The sequence below is a fragment of the Lampris incognitus genome, chromosome 2, assembly GCF_029633865.1.
Source record: "Lampris incognitus isolate fLamInc1 chromosome 2, fLamInc1.hap2, whole genome shotgun sequence".
NCBI classification, from domain to species: Eukaryota; Metazoa; Chordata; class Actinopteri; order Lampriformes; family Lampridae; genus Lampris; species Lampris incognitus.
Genome location: NC_079212.1, coordinates 151505166 through 151521705, shown reverse-complemented (window position 1 = coordinate 151521705; position 16540 = coordinate 151505166). Strand labels below are relative to the sequence as shown.

At 38.9% G+C, this 16540-nt stretch overlaps 1 protein-coding gene across 1 annotated transcript in view; it reads right to left on the bottom strand.

Moving 5' to 3' along the window:
• The window catches only part of pltp (phospholipid transfer protein), a 188980-nt gene that overhangs the window by 62499 nt on the left and 109941 nt on the right, over positions 1–16540 (bottom strand). Inside the window, exons 5-7 of the mRNA XM_056274220.1 lie at positions 15146–15301; positions 14838–14901; positions 14272–14335 (exon numbers count right to left, since the gene is read on the bottom strand). Of these exons, the coding sequence (XP_056130195.1) occupies positions 14272–14335; positions 14838–14901; positions 15146–15301 (284 nt within the window). The remainder of the gene's footprint in view (positions 1–14271; positions 14336–14837; positions 14902–15145; positions 15302–16540) is intronic.

Sequence of the window (16540 nt, the reverse complement as noted above, 5' to 3'; positions counted from 1 at the left end):
TAACACTAGCACTAACACTAGCACTGGAACTAAAACCGGCACTAAGACGACCACTAGCATTAAAACTAACACTAATACTAGCACTAGCACTAACACTAACACTGGCACTAACACTAGCACTAGCACTAACACTAAAAATAACACTGGCACTAACGCTAGCACTAGCACTAACATGAACACTAGCACTAACACTAGCACTGGCACTAACGCTAGCACTTGCACTAACACTAGCACAGGCACTAACGCTTAACGCTAACACTAATACTGGCACTAGCACTAATGCTGGCACTAATACTAACACTAGCATTAACACTAGCACTAGCACTAACACTAGCACTGGCACTAAGGCTAGCACTAGCACTAACATGAACACTAGCACTAACACTGGCACTAACGCTAGCACTAGCAGTAACACTAACACTGGCACTAACGTTAGCACTAGTACTAAAACTAACACTAACACTAACAGTAGCACTAATAATAACAATAGCACTAACACTAACACTAGCATTAACACTAAGACTAACGCTATCACTAGCACTAACACTGACACTAACACTAACACTGGCACTATCGCTAGCACTAGCACTAAGACTAACACTGGCACTAGAACTAGAACTAGCACTGGCACTAACACTAGCACTAACACTAATACTAACACTGGCACTAACGCTAGCACTAGCACTAACACTAACACTGGCACAAACGCTAGCACTAGCACTAACACTGGCACTAACGCTAGCACTAGCACTAACACTAACACTGGCACTAGAACTAGCACTAACACTAACACTAGCACTAACACTAACACTGGCACTAACGCTAGCACTAGCACTAACATGAACACTAGCACTAACACTAACACTGGCACTAACGCTAGCACTAGCACTAACACTGGCACTAGAACTAGCACTAACACTAATACTAACACTGGCACTAACGCTAGCACTAGCACTAACATGAACACTAGCACTAACACTAACACAGGTACTAATGCTAGCACTAGCACTAATGCTTAACGCTAACACTAATACTGGCACTAGCACTAACACTGGCACTAACACTAGCACTAGAACTAACACTAACACTAGCACTGGCACTAACGCTAACACTAGAACTAACATGAACACTAGCACTAACTGGCACCAGCAGTAACACTAACACACTGACACTGGCACTAACATTAGCACTAGTACTAAAACTAACACTAGCGCTAACACACTGACACTGGCACTAACGTTAGCACTAGCACTAACACTAACAGTAGCACTAACAATAACACTAGCACTAGCACTAACACTAACACTAACACCGGCACTAACACTAGCACTAGCATTAACACTAACACTAACATTGGCAGTAACACTAAGAATAACACTGCACTAACACTAACACTAAAACTGACACTAGCACTACCACTAGCACTAGCACTAACATGAACACTAACACTAGCACTAGCATTAATACTAACATTAACATTGGCAGTAACACTAACAATAACACTGGACTAAAACTAGCACTAACACTAAAACTGACACTAGCACTAGCACTAGCACTAACACTAACACCGGCACTAACACTAATACTAGCAATAGCACTAAAACTAACACTAATACAAATACTAATACTAACACTAGCACTAGCACTAACACTAATACTAGCACTAAAACTAACACTAGCACTAATACTAACACAAACACTAACACCGGCACTAACACTGACACTAGCACAAAAACTAACACTAACACTAGCACCAACACTGGCACTAACACTAACAATAACACTGCACTAGCACTAACACTAACACTAGCACTAAAACTAACAGTAATACTAGCACTAACACTAACACTAGCACTAAAACTAACAGTAATACTAGCACTAACACTAACAATAACACTGCACTAACACAAACACTAACACCGGCACTAACACTGACACTAGCACTAAAACTAACACTAACACTAGCACCAACACTGGCACTAACACTAACAATAACACTGCACTAGCACTAACACTAACACTAGCACTAAAACTAACAGTAATACTAGCACTAACACTAACACTAGCACTAAAACTAACAGTAATACTAGCACTAACACTAACAATAACACTGCACTAACACAAACACTAACACCGGCACTAACACTGACACTAGCACTAAAACTAACACTAACACTAGCACCAACACTGGCACTAACACTAACACTGGCACTAACACTAACAATAACACTGCACTAGCACTAACACTAACACTAGCACTAAAACTAACACTAACACTAGCACCAACACTGGCACTAACACTAACACTGGCACTAACACTAACAATAACACTGCACTAGCACTAACACTAGCACTAAAACTAACAGTAATACTAGCACTAACACTAACACTAGCACTAAGAATAAAACTGGCACTAACACTAACATTAACATTGGCAGTAACACTAACAATAACACTGCACTAACACTAGCACTAACACTAAAACTGACACTAGCACTAGCACTAAAACTAACACCGGCACTAACACTAATACTAGCAATAGCACTAAAACTAACACTAATACAAGTACTAATACTAACACTAGCACTAGCACTAACACTAATACTAGCACTAGCACTAAAACTAACACTAGCACTAATACTAACACAAACACTAACACTGACACTAGCACTAAAACTAACACTAACACTAGCACCAACACTGGCACTAACACTAACACTAACAATAACACTAGCACTAACGCTAGCACTAGCACTAACACTAACACTGGCACTAACACTAACACTAGCACTAACACTAACACTGGCACTAACACTAACACTTGCACTAACACTAACACTGGCACTAACGCTAGCACTAGCACTAACATGAACACTGGCACTAACACTAACACTGGCACTAACGCTAGCACTAACACTAACACTGGCACTAGAACTAGCACTAACACTAATACTAACACTGGCACTAACGCCAGCACTAGCACTAACATGAACACTAGCTCTAACACTAACACAGGTACTAATGCTAGCACTAGCACTAATGCTTAACGCTAACACTAATACTGGCACTAGCACTAACACTGGCACTAACACTAGCACTAGCACTAACACTAAAACTAACACTGGCACTAACGCCAGCACTAGCACTAACATGAACACTAGCACTAACACTAGCACAGGTACTAATGCTAGCACTAGCACTAATGCTTAACGCTAACACTAATACTGGCACTAGCACTAACACTGGCACTAACACTAGCACTAGCACTAACACTAACACTAGCACTAAAACTAACACTAACACTAGCACCAACACTGGCACTAACACTAACACTGGCACTAACACTAACAATAACACTGCACTAGCACTAACACTAGCACTAAAACTAACAGTAATACTAGCACTAACACTAACACTAGCACTAAGACTAAAACTGGCACTAACACTAACATTAACATTGGCAGTAACACTAACAATAACACTGCACTAACACTAGCACTAACACTAAAACTGACACTAGCACTAGCACTAACACTAACACCGGCACTAACACTAATACTAGCAATAGCACTAAAACTAACACTAATACAAGTACTAATACTAACCCTAGCACTAGCACTAACACTAATACTAGCACTAGCACAAAAACTAACACTAGCACTAATACTAACACAAACACTAACACCGGCACTAACACTGACACTAGCACTAAAACTAACACTAACACTAGCACCAACACTGGCACTAACACTAACACTAACAATAACACTGCACTAGCACTAACACTAGCACTAAAACTAACAGTAATACTAGCACTAACACTAACACTAGCACTAACGCTAGCACTAGCACTAACACTAACACTGGCACTAACACTAACACTAGCACTAACACTAACACTGGCACTAACGCTAGCACTAGCACTAACATGAACACTAGCACTAACACTAACACAGGTACTAATGCTAGCACTAGCACTAATGCTTAACGCTAACACTAATACTGGCACTAGCACTAACACTGGCACTAACACTAGCACTAGCACTAACACTAACACTAGCACTGGCACTAACGCTAACACTAGCACTAACATGAACACTAGCACTAACTGGCACTAGCAGTAACACTAACACACTGACACTGGCACTAACATTAGCACTAGTACTAAGACTAACACTAGCGCTAACACACTGACACTGGCACTAACGTTAGCACTAGCACTAACACTAACAGTAGCACTAACAATAACACTAGCACTAGCACTAACACTAACACTAACACCGGCACTAACACCAGCACTAACACTAGCACTAGCATTAACACTAACACTAACATTGGCAGTAACACTAACAATAACACTGCACTAACACTAACACTAAAACTGACACTGACACTAGCACTAACACTAGCACTAACACCAGCACTAACACTAACACTAGCACTAGCATTAACATTAACATTAACATTGGCAGTAACACTAACAATAACACTGCACTAACACTACCACTAACACTAAAACTGACACTAGCACTAGCACTAACACTAACACCGGCACTGACACTAATACTAGCAATAGCACTAAAACTAACACTAATACAAGTACTAACACTAACACTAGCACTAGCACTAACACTAATACTAGCACTAGCACTAAAACTAACACTAGCACTAATACTAACACAAACACTAACACCGGCACTAACACTGACACTAGCACTAAAACTAACACTAACACTAGCACCAACACTGGCACTAACACTAACAATAACACTGCACTAGCACTAACACTAACTCTAGCACTAAAACTAACAGTAATACTAGCACTAACACTAACACTAAAACTAACAGTAATACTAGCACTAACACTAACAATAACACTGCACTAACACAAACACTAACACCGGCACTAACACTGACACTAGCACTAAAACTAACACTAACACTAGCACCAACACTGGCACTAACACTAACACTGGCACTAACACTAGCACTAGCACTAACACTAACACTAACACTGGCACTAACGCCAGCACTAGCACTAACATGAACACTAGCACTAACACTAGCACAGGTACTAATGCTAGCACTAGCACTAATGCTTAACGCTAACACTAATACTGGCACTAGCACTAACACTGGCACTAACACTAGCACTAGCACTAACACTAACACTAGCACTAAAACTAACACTAACACTAGCACCAACACTGGCACTAACACTAACACTGGCACTAACACTAACAATAACACTGCACTAGCACTAACACTAGCACTAAAACTAACAGTAATACTAGCACTAACACTAACACTAGCACTAAGACTAAAACTGGCACTAACACTAACATTAACATTGGCAGTAACACTAACAATAACACTGCACTAACACTAGCACTAACACTAAAACTGACAATAGCACTAGCACTAACACTAACACCGGCACTAACACTAATACTAGCAATAGCACTAAAACTAACACTAATACAAGTACTAATACTAACCCTAGCACTAGCACAAACACTAATACTAGCACTAGCACTAAAACTAACACTAGCACTAATACTAACACAAACACTAACACCGGCACTAACACTGACACTAGCACTAAAACTAACACTAACACTAGCACCAACACTGGCACTAACACTAACACTAACAATAACACTGCACTAGCACTAACACTAGCACTAAAACTAACAGTAATACTAGCACTAACACTAACACTAGCACTAACGCTAGCACTAGCACTAACACTAACACTGGCACTAACACTAACACTAGCACTAACACTAACACTGGCACTAACGCTAGCACTAGCACTAACATGAACACTAGCACTAACACTAACACTGGCACTAACGCTAGCACTAGCACTAACACTGGCACTAGAACTAGCACTAACACTAATACTAACACTGGCACTAACGCCAGCACTAGCACTAACATGAACACTAGCACTAACACTAACACAGGTACTAATGCTAGCACTAGCACTAATGCTTAACGCTAACACTAATACTGGCACTAGCACTAACACTGGCACTAACACTAGCACTAGCACTAACACTAACACTAGCACTGGCACTAACGCTAACACTAGCACTAACATGAACACTAGCACTAACTGGCACTAGCAGTAACACTAACACACTGACACTGGCACTAACATTAGCACTAGTACTAAGACTAACACTAGCGCTAACACACTGACACTGGCACTAACGTTAGCACTAGCACTAACACTAACAGTAGCACTAACAATAACACTAGCACTAGCACTAACACTAACACTAACACCGGCACTAACACTAGCACTAACACTAGCACTAGCATTAACACTAACACTAACATTGGCAGTAACACTAACAATAACACTGCACTAACACTAACACTAAAACTGACACTGACACTAGCACTAACACTAGCACTAACACCAGCACTAACACTAACACTAGCACTAGCATTAACACTAACATTAACATTGGCAGTAACACTAACAATAACACTGCACTAACACTAGCACTAACACTAAAACTGACACTAGCACTAGCACTAGCACTAGCACTAGCACTAACACTAACACCGGCACTGACACTAATACTAGCAATAGCACTAAAACTAACACTAATACAAGTACTAACACTAACACTAGCACTAGCACTAACACTAATACTAGCACTAGCACTAAAACTAACACTAGCACTAATACTAACACAAACACTAACACCGGCACTAACACTGACACTAGCACTAAAACTAACACTAACACTAGCACCGACACTGGCACTAACATTAACAATAACACTGCACTAGCACTAACACTAACACTAGCACTAAAACTAACAGTAATACTAGCACTAACACTAACACTAAAACTAACAGTAATACAAGCACTAACACTAACAATAACACTGCACTAACACAAACACTAACACCGGCACTAACACTGACACTAGCACTAAAACTAACACTAACACTAGCACCAACACTGGCACTAACACTAACACTGGCACTAACACTAACAATAACATTGCACTAGCACTAACACTAACACTAGCACTAAAACTAACAGTAATACTAGCACTAACACTAACACTAGCACTAAGACTAAAACTGGCACTAACACTAACATTAACATTGGCAGTAACACTAACAATAACACTGCACTAACACTAGCACTAACACTAAAACTGACACAAGCACTAGTACTAGCCCTAACACTAACACCGGCACTAACACTAATACTAGCAATAGCACTAAAACTAACACTAAAACAAGTACTAATACTAACACTAGCACTAACACTAATACTAGCACTAGCACTAAAACTAACACTAGCACCAACACTGGCACTAACACTAACAGTAACACTAGCACCAACATTGGCACTAACACTAACAGTAACACTAACAATAACACTGCACTAGCACTAACACTAGCACTAAAACTAACACTGCACTAACACTAACACTAGCACTAACACTGCACTAACACTAACACTAGCACTAACACTGCACTAACACTAACACTAACAATAACACTGCACTAGCACTAACACTAACACTAGCACTAAAACTAACACTAACACTAGCACTAACACTAACACTAGCACTAACACTGCACTAGAACTAACACTAACACTAGCAGTAAAACTAACAGTAATACTAGCACCAACACTAACACTAACAATAACACTGCACTAGCACTAACACTAACACTAACACTAAAACTGACATTAGCACTAACACTAACACCGGCAATAACACTAATACTAGCAATAGCACTAAAACTAACACTAATACAAGTACTAATACTAACACTAGCACTAACACTAATACTAGCACTAGCACTAAAGCTAACACTAGCACTAATACTAACACAAACACTAACACCGGCACTAACACTGACACTAGCACTAAAACTAACACTAACACTAGCACCAACACTGGCACTAACACTAACACTAACAATAACACTGCACTAGCACTAACACTAGCACTAAAACTAACACTAACACTAGCACTAACACTGCACTAGCGCTAACACTAACACTAGCACTAACACTGCACTAACACTAACACTAACACTAACACTGCACTAGCACTAACACTAACACTAGCACTAAAACTAACAGTAATACTAGCACTAACACTAACACTAGCAGTAACACTGCACTAGCACTAACACTAACACTAGCACTAAAACTAACACTAACACTAGCACTAACACTAACACTAGCACTAACACTGCACTAGCACTAACACTGCACTAACACTAACACTAACAATAACACTAAAACTAACAGTAATACTAGCACCAACACTAACAATAACACTGCACTAGCACTAACACTAACACTAGCACTAAAACTAACAATAATACTAGCACTAAGACTAACACTAACAATAACACTGCACTAGCACTAACACTAACACTAACAATAACACTGCACTAGCACTAACACTAACACTAGCACTAAAACTAACAGTAATACTAGCACTAATACTAACACTAGCACTAAGACTAACAGTAATACTAGCACTAACACTAACAGTAACAATAACACTGCACTAGCACTAACACTAACATTAACACTAACACTGCACTAGCACTAACACTAACACTAGCACTAGCACTAACACTAACACTAGCACTAACACTAACACTAACACTAGCACTAACACTAACAATAACACTGCACTAGCACTAACACTAACACTAGCACTAAAACTAACAGTAATACTAGCACTAACACTAACACTAGCACTAACACTGCACTAGCACTAACACTAACACTAGCACTAAAACTAACACTAACACTAGCACTAACACTAACACTAGCACTAACACTGCACTAGCACTAACACTGCACTAACACTAACACTAACAATAACACTAAAACTAACAGTAATACTAGCACTAACACTAACACTAACACTGGCACTAACGCCAGCACTAGCACTAACATGAACACTAGCACTAACACTAGCACAGGTACTAATGCTAGCACTAGCACTAATGCTTAACGCTAACACTAATACTGGCACTAGCACTAACACTGGCACTAACACTAGCACTAGCACTAACACTAACACTAGCACTAAAACTAACACTAACACTAGCACCAACACTGGCACTAACACTAACACTGGCACTAACACTAACAATAACACTGCACTAGCACTAACACTAGCACTAAAACTAACAGTAATACTAGCACTAACACTAACACTAGCACTAAGACTAAAACTGGCACTAACACTAACATTAACATTGGCAGTAACACTAACAATAACACTGCACTAACACTAGCACTAACACTAAAACTGACAATAGCACTAGCACTAACACTAACACCGGCACTAACACTAATACTAGCAATAGCACTAAAACTAACACTAATACAAGTACTAATACTAACCCTAGCACTAGCACAAACACTAATACTAGCACTAGCACTAAAACTAACACTAGCACTAATACTAACACAAACACTAACACCGGCACTAACACTGACACTAGCACTAAAACTAACACTAACACTAGCACCAACACTGGCACTAACACTAACACTAACAATAACACTGCACTAGCACTAACACTAGCACTAAAACTAACAGTAATACTAGCACTAACACTAACACTAGCACTAACGCTAGCACTAGCACTAACACTAACACTGGCACTAACACTAACACTAGCACTAACACTAACACTGGCACTAACGCTAGCACTAGCACTAACATGAACACTAGCACTAACACTAACACTGGCACTAACGCTAGCACTAGCACTAACACTGGCACTAGAACTAGCACTAACACTAATACTAACACTGGCACTAACGCCAGCACTAGCACTAACATGAACACTAGCACTAACACTAACACAGGTACTAATGCTAGCACTAGCACTAATGCTTAACGCTAACACTAATACTGGCACTAGCACTAACACTGGCACTAACACTAGCACTAGCACTAACACTAACACTAGCACTGGCACTAACGCTAACACTAGCACTAACATGAACACTAGCACTAACTGGCACTAGCAGTAACACTAACACACTGACACTGGCACTAACATTAGCACTAGTACTAAGACTAACACTAGCGCTAACACACTGACACTGGCACTAACGTTAGCACTAGCACTAACACTAACAGTAGCACTAACAATAACACTAGCACTAGCACTAACACTAACACTAACACCGGCACTAACACTAGCACTAACACTAGCACTAGCATTAACACTAACACTAACATTGGCAGTAACACTAACAATAACACTGCACTAACACTAACACTAAAACTGACACTGACACTAGCACTAACACTAGCACTAACACCAGCACTAACACTAACACTAGCACTAGCATTAACACTAACATTAACATTGGCAGTAACACTAACAATAACACTGCACTAACACTAGCACTAACACTAAAACTGACACTAGCACTAGCACTAGCACTAGCACTAGCACTAACACTAACACCGGCACTGACACTAATACTAGCAATAGCACTAAAACTAACACTAATACAAGTACTAACACTAACACTAGCACTAGCACTAACACTAATACTAGCACTAGCACTAAAACTAACACTAGCACTAATACTAACACAAACACTAACACCGGCACTAACACTGACACTAGCACTAAAACTAACACTAACACTAGCACCGACACTGGCACTAACATTAACAATAACACTGCACTAGCACTAACACTAACACTAGCACTAAAACTAACAGTAATACTAGCACTAACACTAACACTAAAACTAACAGTAATACAAGCACTAACACTAACAATAACACTGCACTAACACAAACACTAACACCGGCACTAACACTGACACTAGCACTAAAACTAACACTAACACTAGCACCAACACTGGCACTAACACTAACACTGGCACTAACACTAACAATAACATTGCACTAGCACTAACACTAACACTAGCACTAAAACTAACAGTAATACTAGCACTAACACTAACACTAGCACTAAGACTAAAACTGGCACTAACACTAACATTAACATTGGCAGTAACACTAACAATAACACTGCACTAACACTAGCACTAACACTAAAACTGACACAAGCACTAGTACTAGCCCTAACACTAACACCGGCACTAACACTAATACTAGCAATAGCACTAAAACTAACACTAAAACAAGTACTAATACTAACACTAGCACTAACACTAATACTAGCACTAGCACTAAAACTAACACTAGCACCAACACTGGCACTAACACTAACAGTAACACTAGCACCAACATTGGCACTAACACTAACAGTAACACTAACAATAACACTGCACTAGCACTAACACTAGCACTAAAACTAACACTGCACTAACACTAACACTAGCACTAACACTGCACTAACACTAACACTAGCACTAACACTGCACTAACACTAACACTAACAATAACACTGCACTAGCACTAACACTAACACTAGCACTAAAACTAACACTAACACTAGCACTAACACTAACACTAGCACTAACACTGCACTAGAACTAACACTAACACTAGCAGTAAAACTAACAGTAATACTAGCACCAACACTAACACTAACAATAACACTGCACTAGCACTAACACTAACACTAACACTAAAACTGACATTAGCACTAACACTAACACCGGCAATAACACTAATACTAGCAATAGCACTAAAACTAACACTAATACAAGTACTAATACTAACACTAGCACTAACACTAATACTAGCACTAGCACTAAAGCTAACACTAGCACTAATACTAACACAAACACTAACACCGGCACTAACACTGACACTAGCACTAAAACTAACACTAACACTAGCACCAACACTGGCACTAACACTAACACTAACAATAACACTGCACTAGCACTAACACTAGCACTAAAACTAACACTAACACTAGCACTAACACTGCACTAGCGCTAACACTAACACTAGCACTAACACTGCACTAACACTAACACTAACACTAACACTGCACTAGCACTAACACTAACACTAGCACTAAAACTAACAGTAATACTAGCACTAACACTAACACTAGCAGTAACACTGCACTAGCACTAACACTAACACTAGCACTAAAACTAACACTAACACTAGCACTAACACTAACACTAGCACTAACACTGCACTAGCACTAACACTGCACTAACACTAACACTAACAATAACACTAAAACTAACAGTAATACTAGCACCAACACTAACAATAACACTGCACTAGCACTAACACTAACACTAGCACTAAAACTAACAATAATACTAGCACTAAGACTAACACTAACAATAACACTGCACTAGCACTAACACTAACACTAACAATAACACTGCACTAGCACTAACACTAACACTAGCACTAAAACTAACAGTAATACTAGCACTAATACTAACACTAGCACTAAGACTAACAGTAATACTAGCACTAACACTAACAGTAACAATAACACTGCACTAGCACTAACACTAACATTAACACTAACACTGCACTAGCACTAACACTAACACTAGCACTAGCACTAACACTAACACTAGCACTAACACTAACACTAACACTAGCACTAACACTAACAATAACACTGCACTAGCACTAACACTAACACTAGCACTAAAACTAACAGTAATACTAGCACTAACACTAACACTAGCACTAACACTGCACTAGCACTAACACTAACACTAGCACTAAAACTAACACTAACACTAGCACTAACACTAACACTAGCACTAACACTGCACTAGCACTAACACTGCACTAACACTAACACTAACAATAACACTAAAACTAACAGTAATACTAGCACCAACACTAACACTAACAATAACACTGCACTAACACTAACACTAACACTAGCACTAAAACTAACAGTAATACTAGCACTAAGACTAACACTAACAATAACACTGCACTAACACTAACAATAACACTGCACTAGCACTAACACTAGCACTAAAACTAACAGTGATACTAGCACTAACACTAACACTAGCACTAACACTGCACTAGCACTAACACTAACAATAACACTGCACTAGCACTAACGCTAACACTAGCACTAAAACTAACAGTAATACTAGCACTAACACTAACACTAACAATAACACTGCACTAGCACTAACACTAACACTAGCACTAAAACTAACAGTGATACTAGCACTAACACTAACACTAGCACTAAGACTAACAGTAATACTAGCACTAACACTAACATTAACACTAACACTGCACTAGCACTAACACTAACACTAGCACTAGCACTAACACTAACACTAACACTAGCACTAACACTAACACTAGCACTAGCACTAACACTAACACTAACACTAACAATAACACTGCACTAGCACTAACACTAACACTAGCACTAAAACTAACAGTAATACTAGCACTAACACTAACACTAGCACTAACACTGCACTAGCACTAACACTAACACTAGCACTAAAACTAACACTAACACTAGCACTAACACTAACACTAGCACTAACACTGCACTAGCACTAACACCGCACTAACACTAACACTAACAATAACACTAAAACTAACAGTAATACTAGCACCAACACTAACACTAACAATAACACTGCACTAGCACTAACACTAACACTAGCACTAAAACTAACAGTAATACTAGCACTAAGACTAACACTAACAATAACACTGCACTAGCACTAACACTAACACTAACAATAACACTGCACTAGCACTAACACTAACACTAGCACTAAAACTAACAGTGATACTAGCACTAACACTAACACTAGCACTAACACTGCACTAGCACTAACACTAACACTAACAATAACACTGCACTAGCACTAACGCTAACACTAGCACTAAAACTAACAGTAATACTAGCACTAACACTAACAATAACACTGCACTAGCACTAACACTAACACTAGCACTAAAACTAACAGTGATACTAGCACTAACACTAACACTAGCACTAAGACTAACAGTAATACTAGCACTAACACTAACAGTAACAATAACACTGCACTAGCACTAGCACTAACACTAGCACTAGCACTAACACTAACACTAGCACTAAGACTAACAGTAATACTAGCACTAACACTAACACTAACACTGCACTAGCACTAACACTAACTCTAACACTAACACTAACACTGCACTAGCACTAACACTAACACTAGCACTAACACTAAAACTGGCACTAACACGAACACTAATGTTAGCTAAAGTCCACTAAAATAGAAGTTGCATAGGTTACCTGGAATGGTCTCCAACATGGAATTAATATGGACCAGTGCAGCTTGGTCCAGGGCAGGACAGATCTGCAGACAGACAGAAACACAGACAGATCTATTGAAGAGAGAGTTGAAACAGACAGAGGCTTATATATATACATATAGGGTGTAAGTAACAAGTACATGATAAAAAAAGATGTGTTTGTAACTTTAAAGTCAGAGTGATAAAGATGGATTAAAAATTTGAGACCTGACTTGCAAAGTGACTCAAGAAATTAAAAGTAAATAAATAAATTTGGTGATTTAACAACCATAGCCATCTTCAGGATTCATCACCACTCTCTGACTTTCCTCATTCATCATTTAAATCACAACATTCCCACTTGTGTTTAAGAAGAGTATAGGAAACAAAAATGAACAGATTCACGAGGAATTGAAAAACATGATGAAAATGCACATGAATTCAAAATGTTGAGTGATTAATAGTGAAATATCTACAAATTTCCATTTGGTTAAATATTTGTTCATCGTATGCAGTGTCAATGTTTAATTTGCTTCAGAAGTGTGTCGGGAGTGATCTCTAACTGACCTGCTGGTTAAGGAGGAAGCGCATCCCTGTCGTCAAGAAGGTTCCAAGGAAGTCATAAACCCTCCTGGAGACACGTCAAAATCATCATCATTAATCATCATCTTCAGCTTCATTACCACCTACTGATGGAGTGCTCGAATTCCATCCTTCTTCTGATAGACAGCCGTTATGTAGTCCCCACTTCATGTAAGGCCATCTACCCACTGACTTAAAGCTAGACCCAGACCCCAGACCTTACCCAAATCCTAACAGTGGACCTAACCCCATTTTTGACTCCTGAACGAGCCTCACCAGCAGTTGAAACTCACCCCAGCGTGCCGCTGAACTTGGCCCTCATCTTGGTGATCTTCGCATCACAGCTGACATTGCTGATCTTTAGTCGGCCCTGTTTATCTCGGCCCAGATGCAGAGCTGTGTTGATGTTGACGCCTTCGGCTGAGGCGTTGATAGCTCCTGTATCATAACTGTCACACACACAGGTCATTTCACACTACTGTTAGAAACTTACTCAATATAGCCACAAGCGGGTCCAAGCAGTATTGAAGCTGCTTATTGTAGCGCCCCCATGTGTCCGATCAGTTTCATATTTGGTACATGGCTTCTATGTGCCACAAAGAATAAGTATACCAAATTTCAGATTTTTGGCCATAGCGGTTTTTGAGATATTGACATGTGTCATTTGTAGCGCCCCCTATGGACAACATTGCACAAAATGTTAGCATGCTTCCAAAGAATGTTGTGATGATTGTACGTGACAAGTTTCGTTAATTTTGGACAATCACGTCACTAGATATAGGCAATTGAACCACTATGGACCACACTTTAAATTTTGATTGACATGTAACTTGGAAATGGAATGACATATCAACATTCTTTCCACAACTTTCTATCAGCGTCCTTTGGAGATGACGTACACCAAATGTCATGCGAATCGGATGAGCAGCCTCCGGCTAGCTCATTTTACTTTCACTTTCGGTTTTTTGAAAATAGCGGGAAGATTTGGCAGGCAGGAATTGGCGTAGATTCAGGGGCTTCCGAGGAATTAGAAGAAAAAACAATTTCTCAAAAATTCCATACAGAGCCCGAGATATGACCCAAAACGTAAACGTGCTTATTGGAGCATTTTGCGGAAACAACAACAATAACAATAATAATAATAATAATGATGATGATAATAATAATAACAGTGATGATGATAATAGTAATGATGATAATAATAATAATGATGATGATGATGATAATAATAGTAATGATGATAATAATAATAATGATAATAAGGATGATGATAATAATAATGACGATGATAATAATAACGATGATGATGATAATAATAATGACGATGATGATAATAATGATAATAGTAATAAGGATGATGATAATAATAATGATGATGATAATATTAATAAGGATGATAATGATGATGATGATGATGATAACGATGATAATAATGATGATGATAATAATAATGACGATGATAATAATAATGATAATAGTAATAAGGATGATGATGATGATAATAATAGTAATGATGATAATAATGATGATGATAATAATAATGACGATGATAACAATAACGATGATGATAATAATAATAATGATGATAATAATAATAATCCTTAGAAGAAAAAAACAATAGGGTTCCGCTGCTGTCGCTGCTTGGACCCCTAAATATTACCAACACTGCCAGGGTTAGCGGCTCTTTC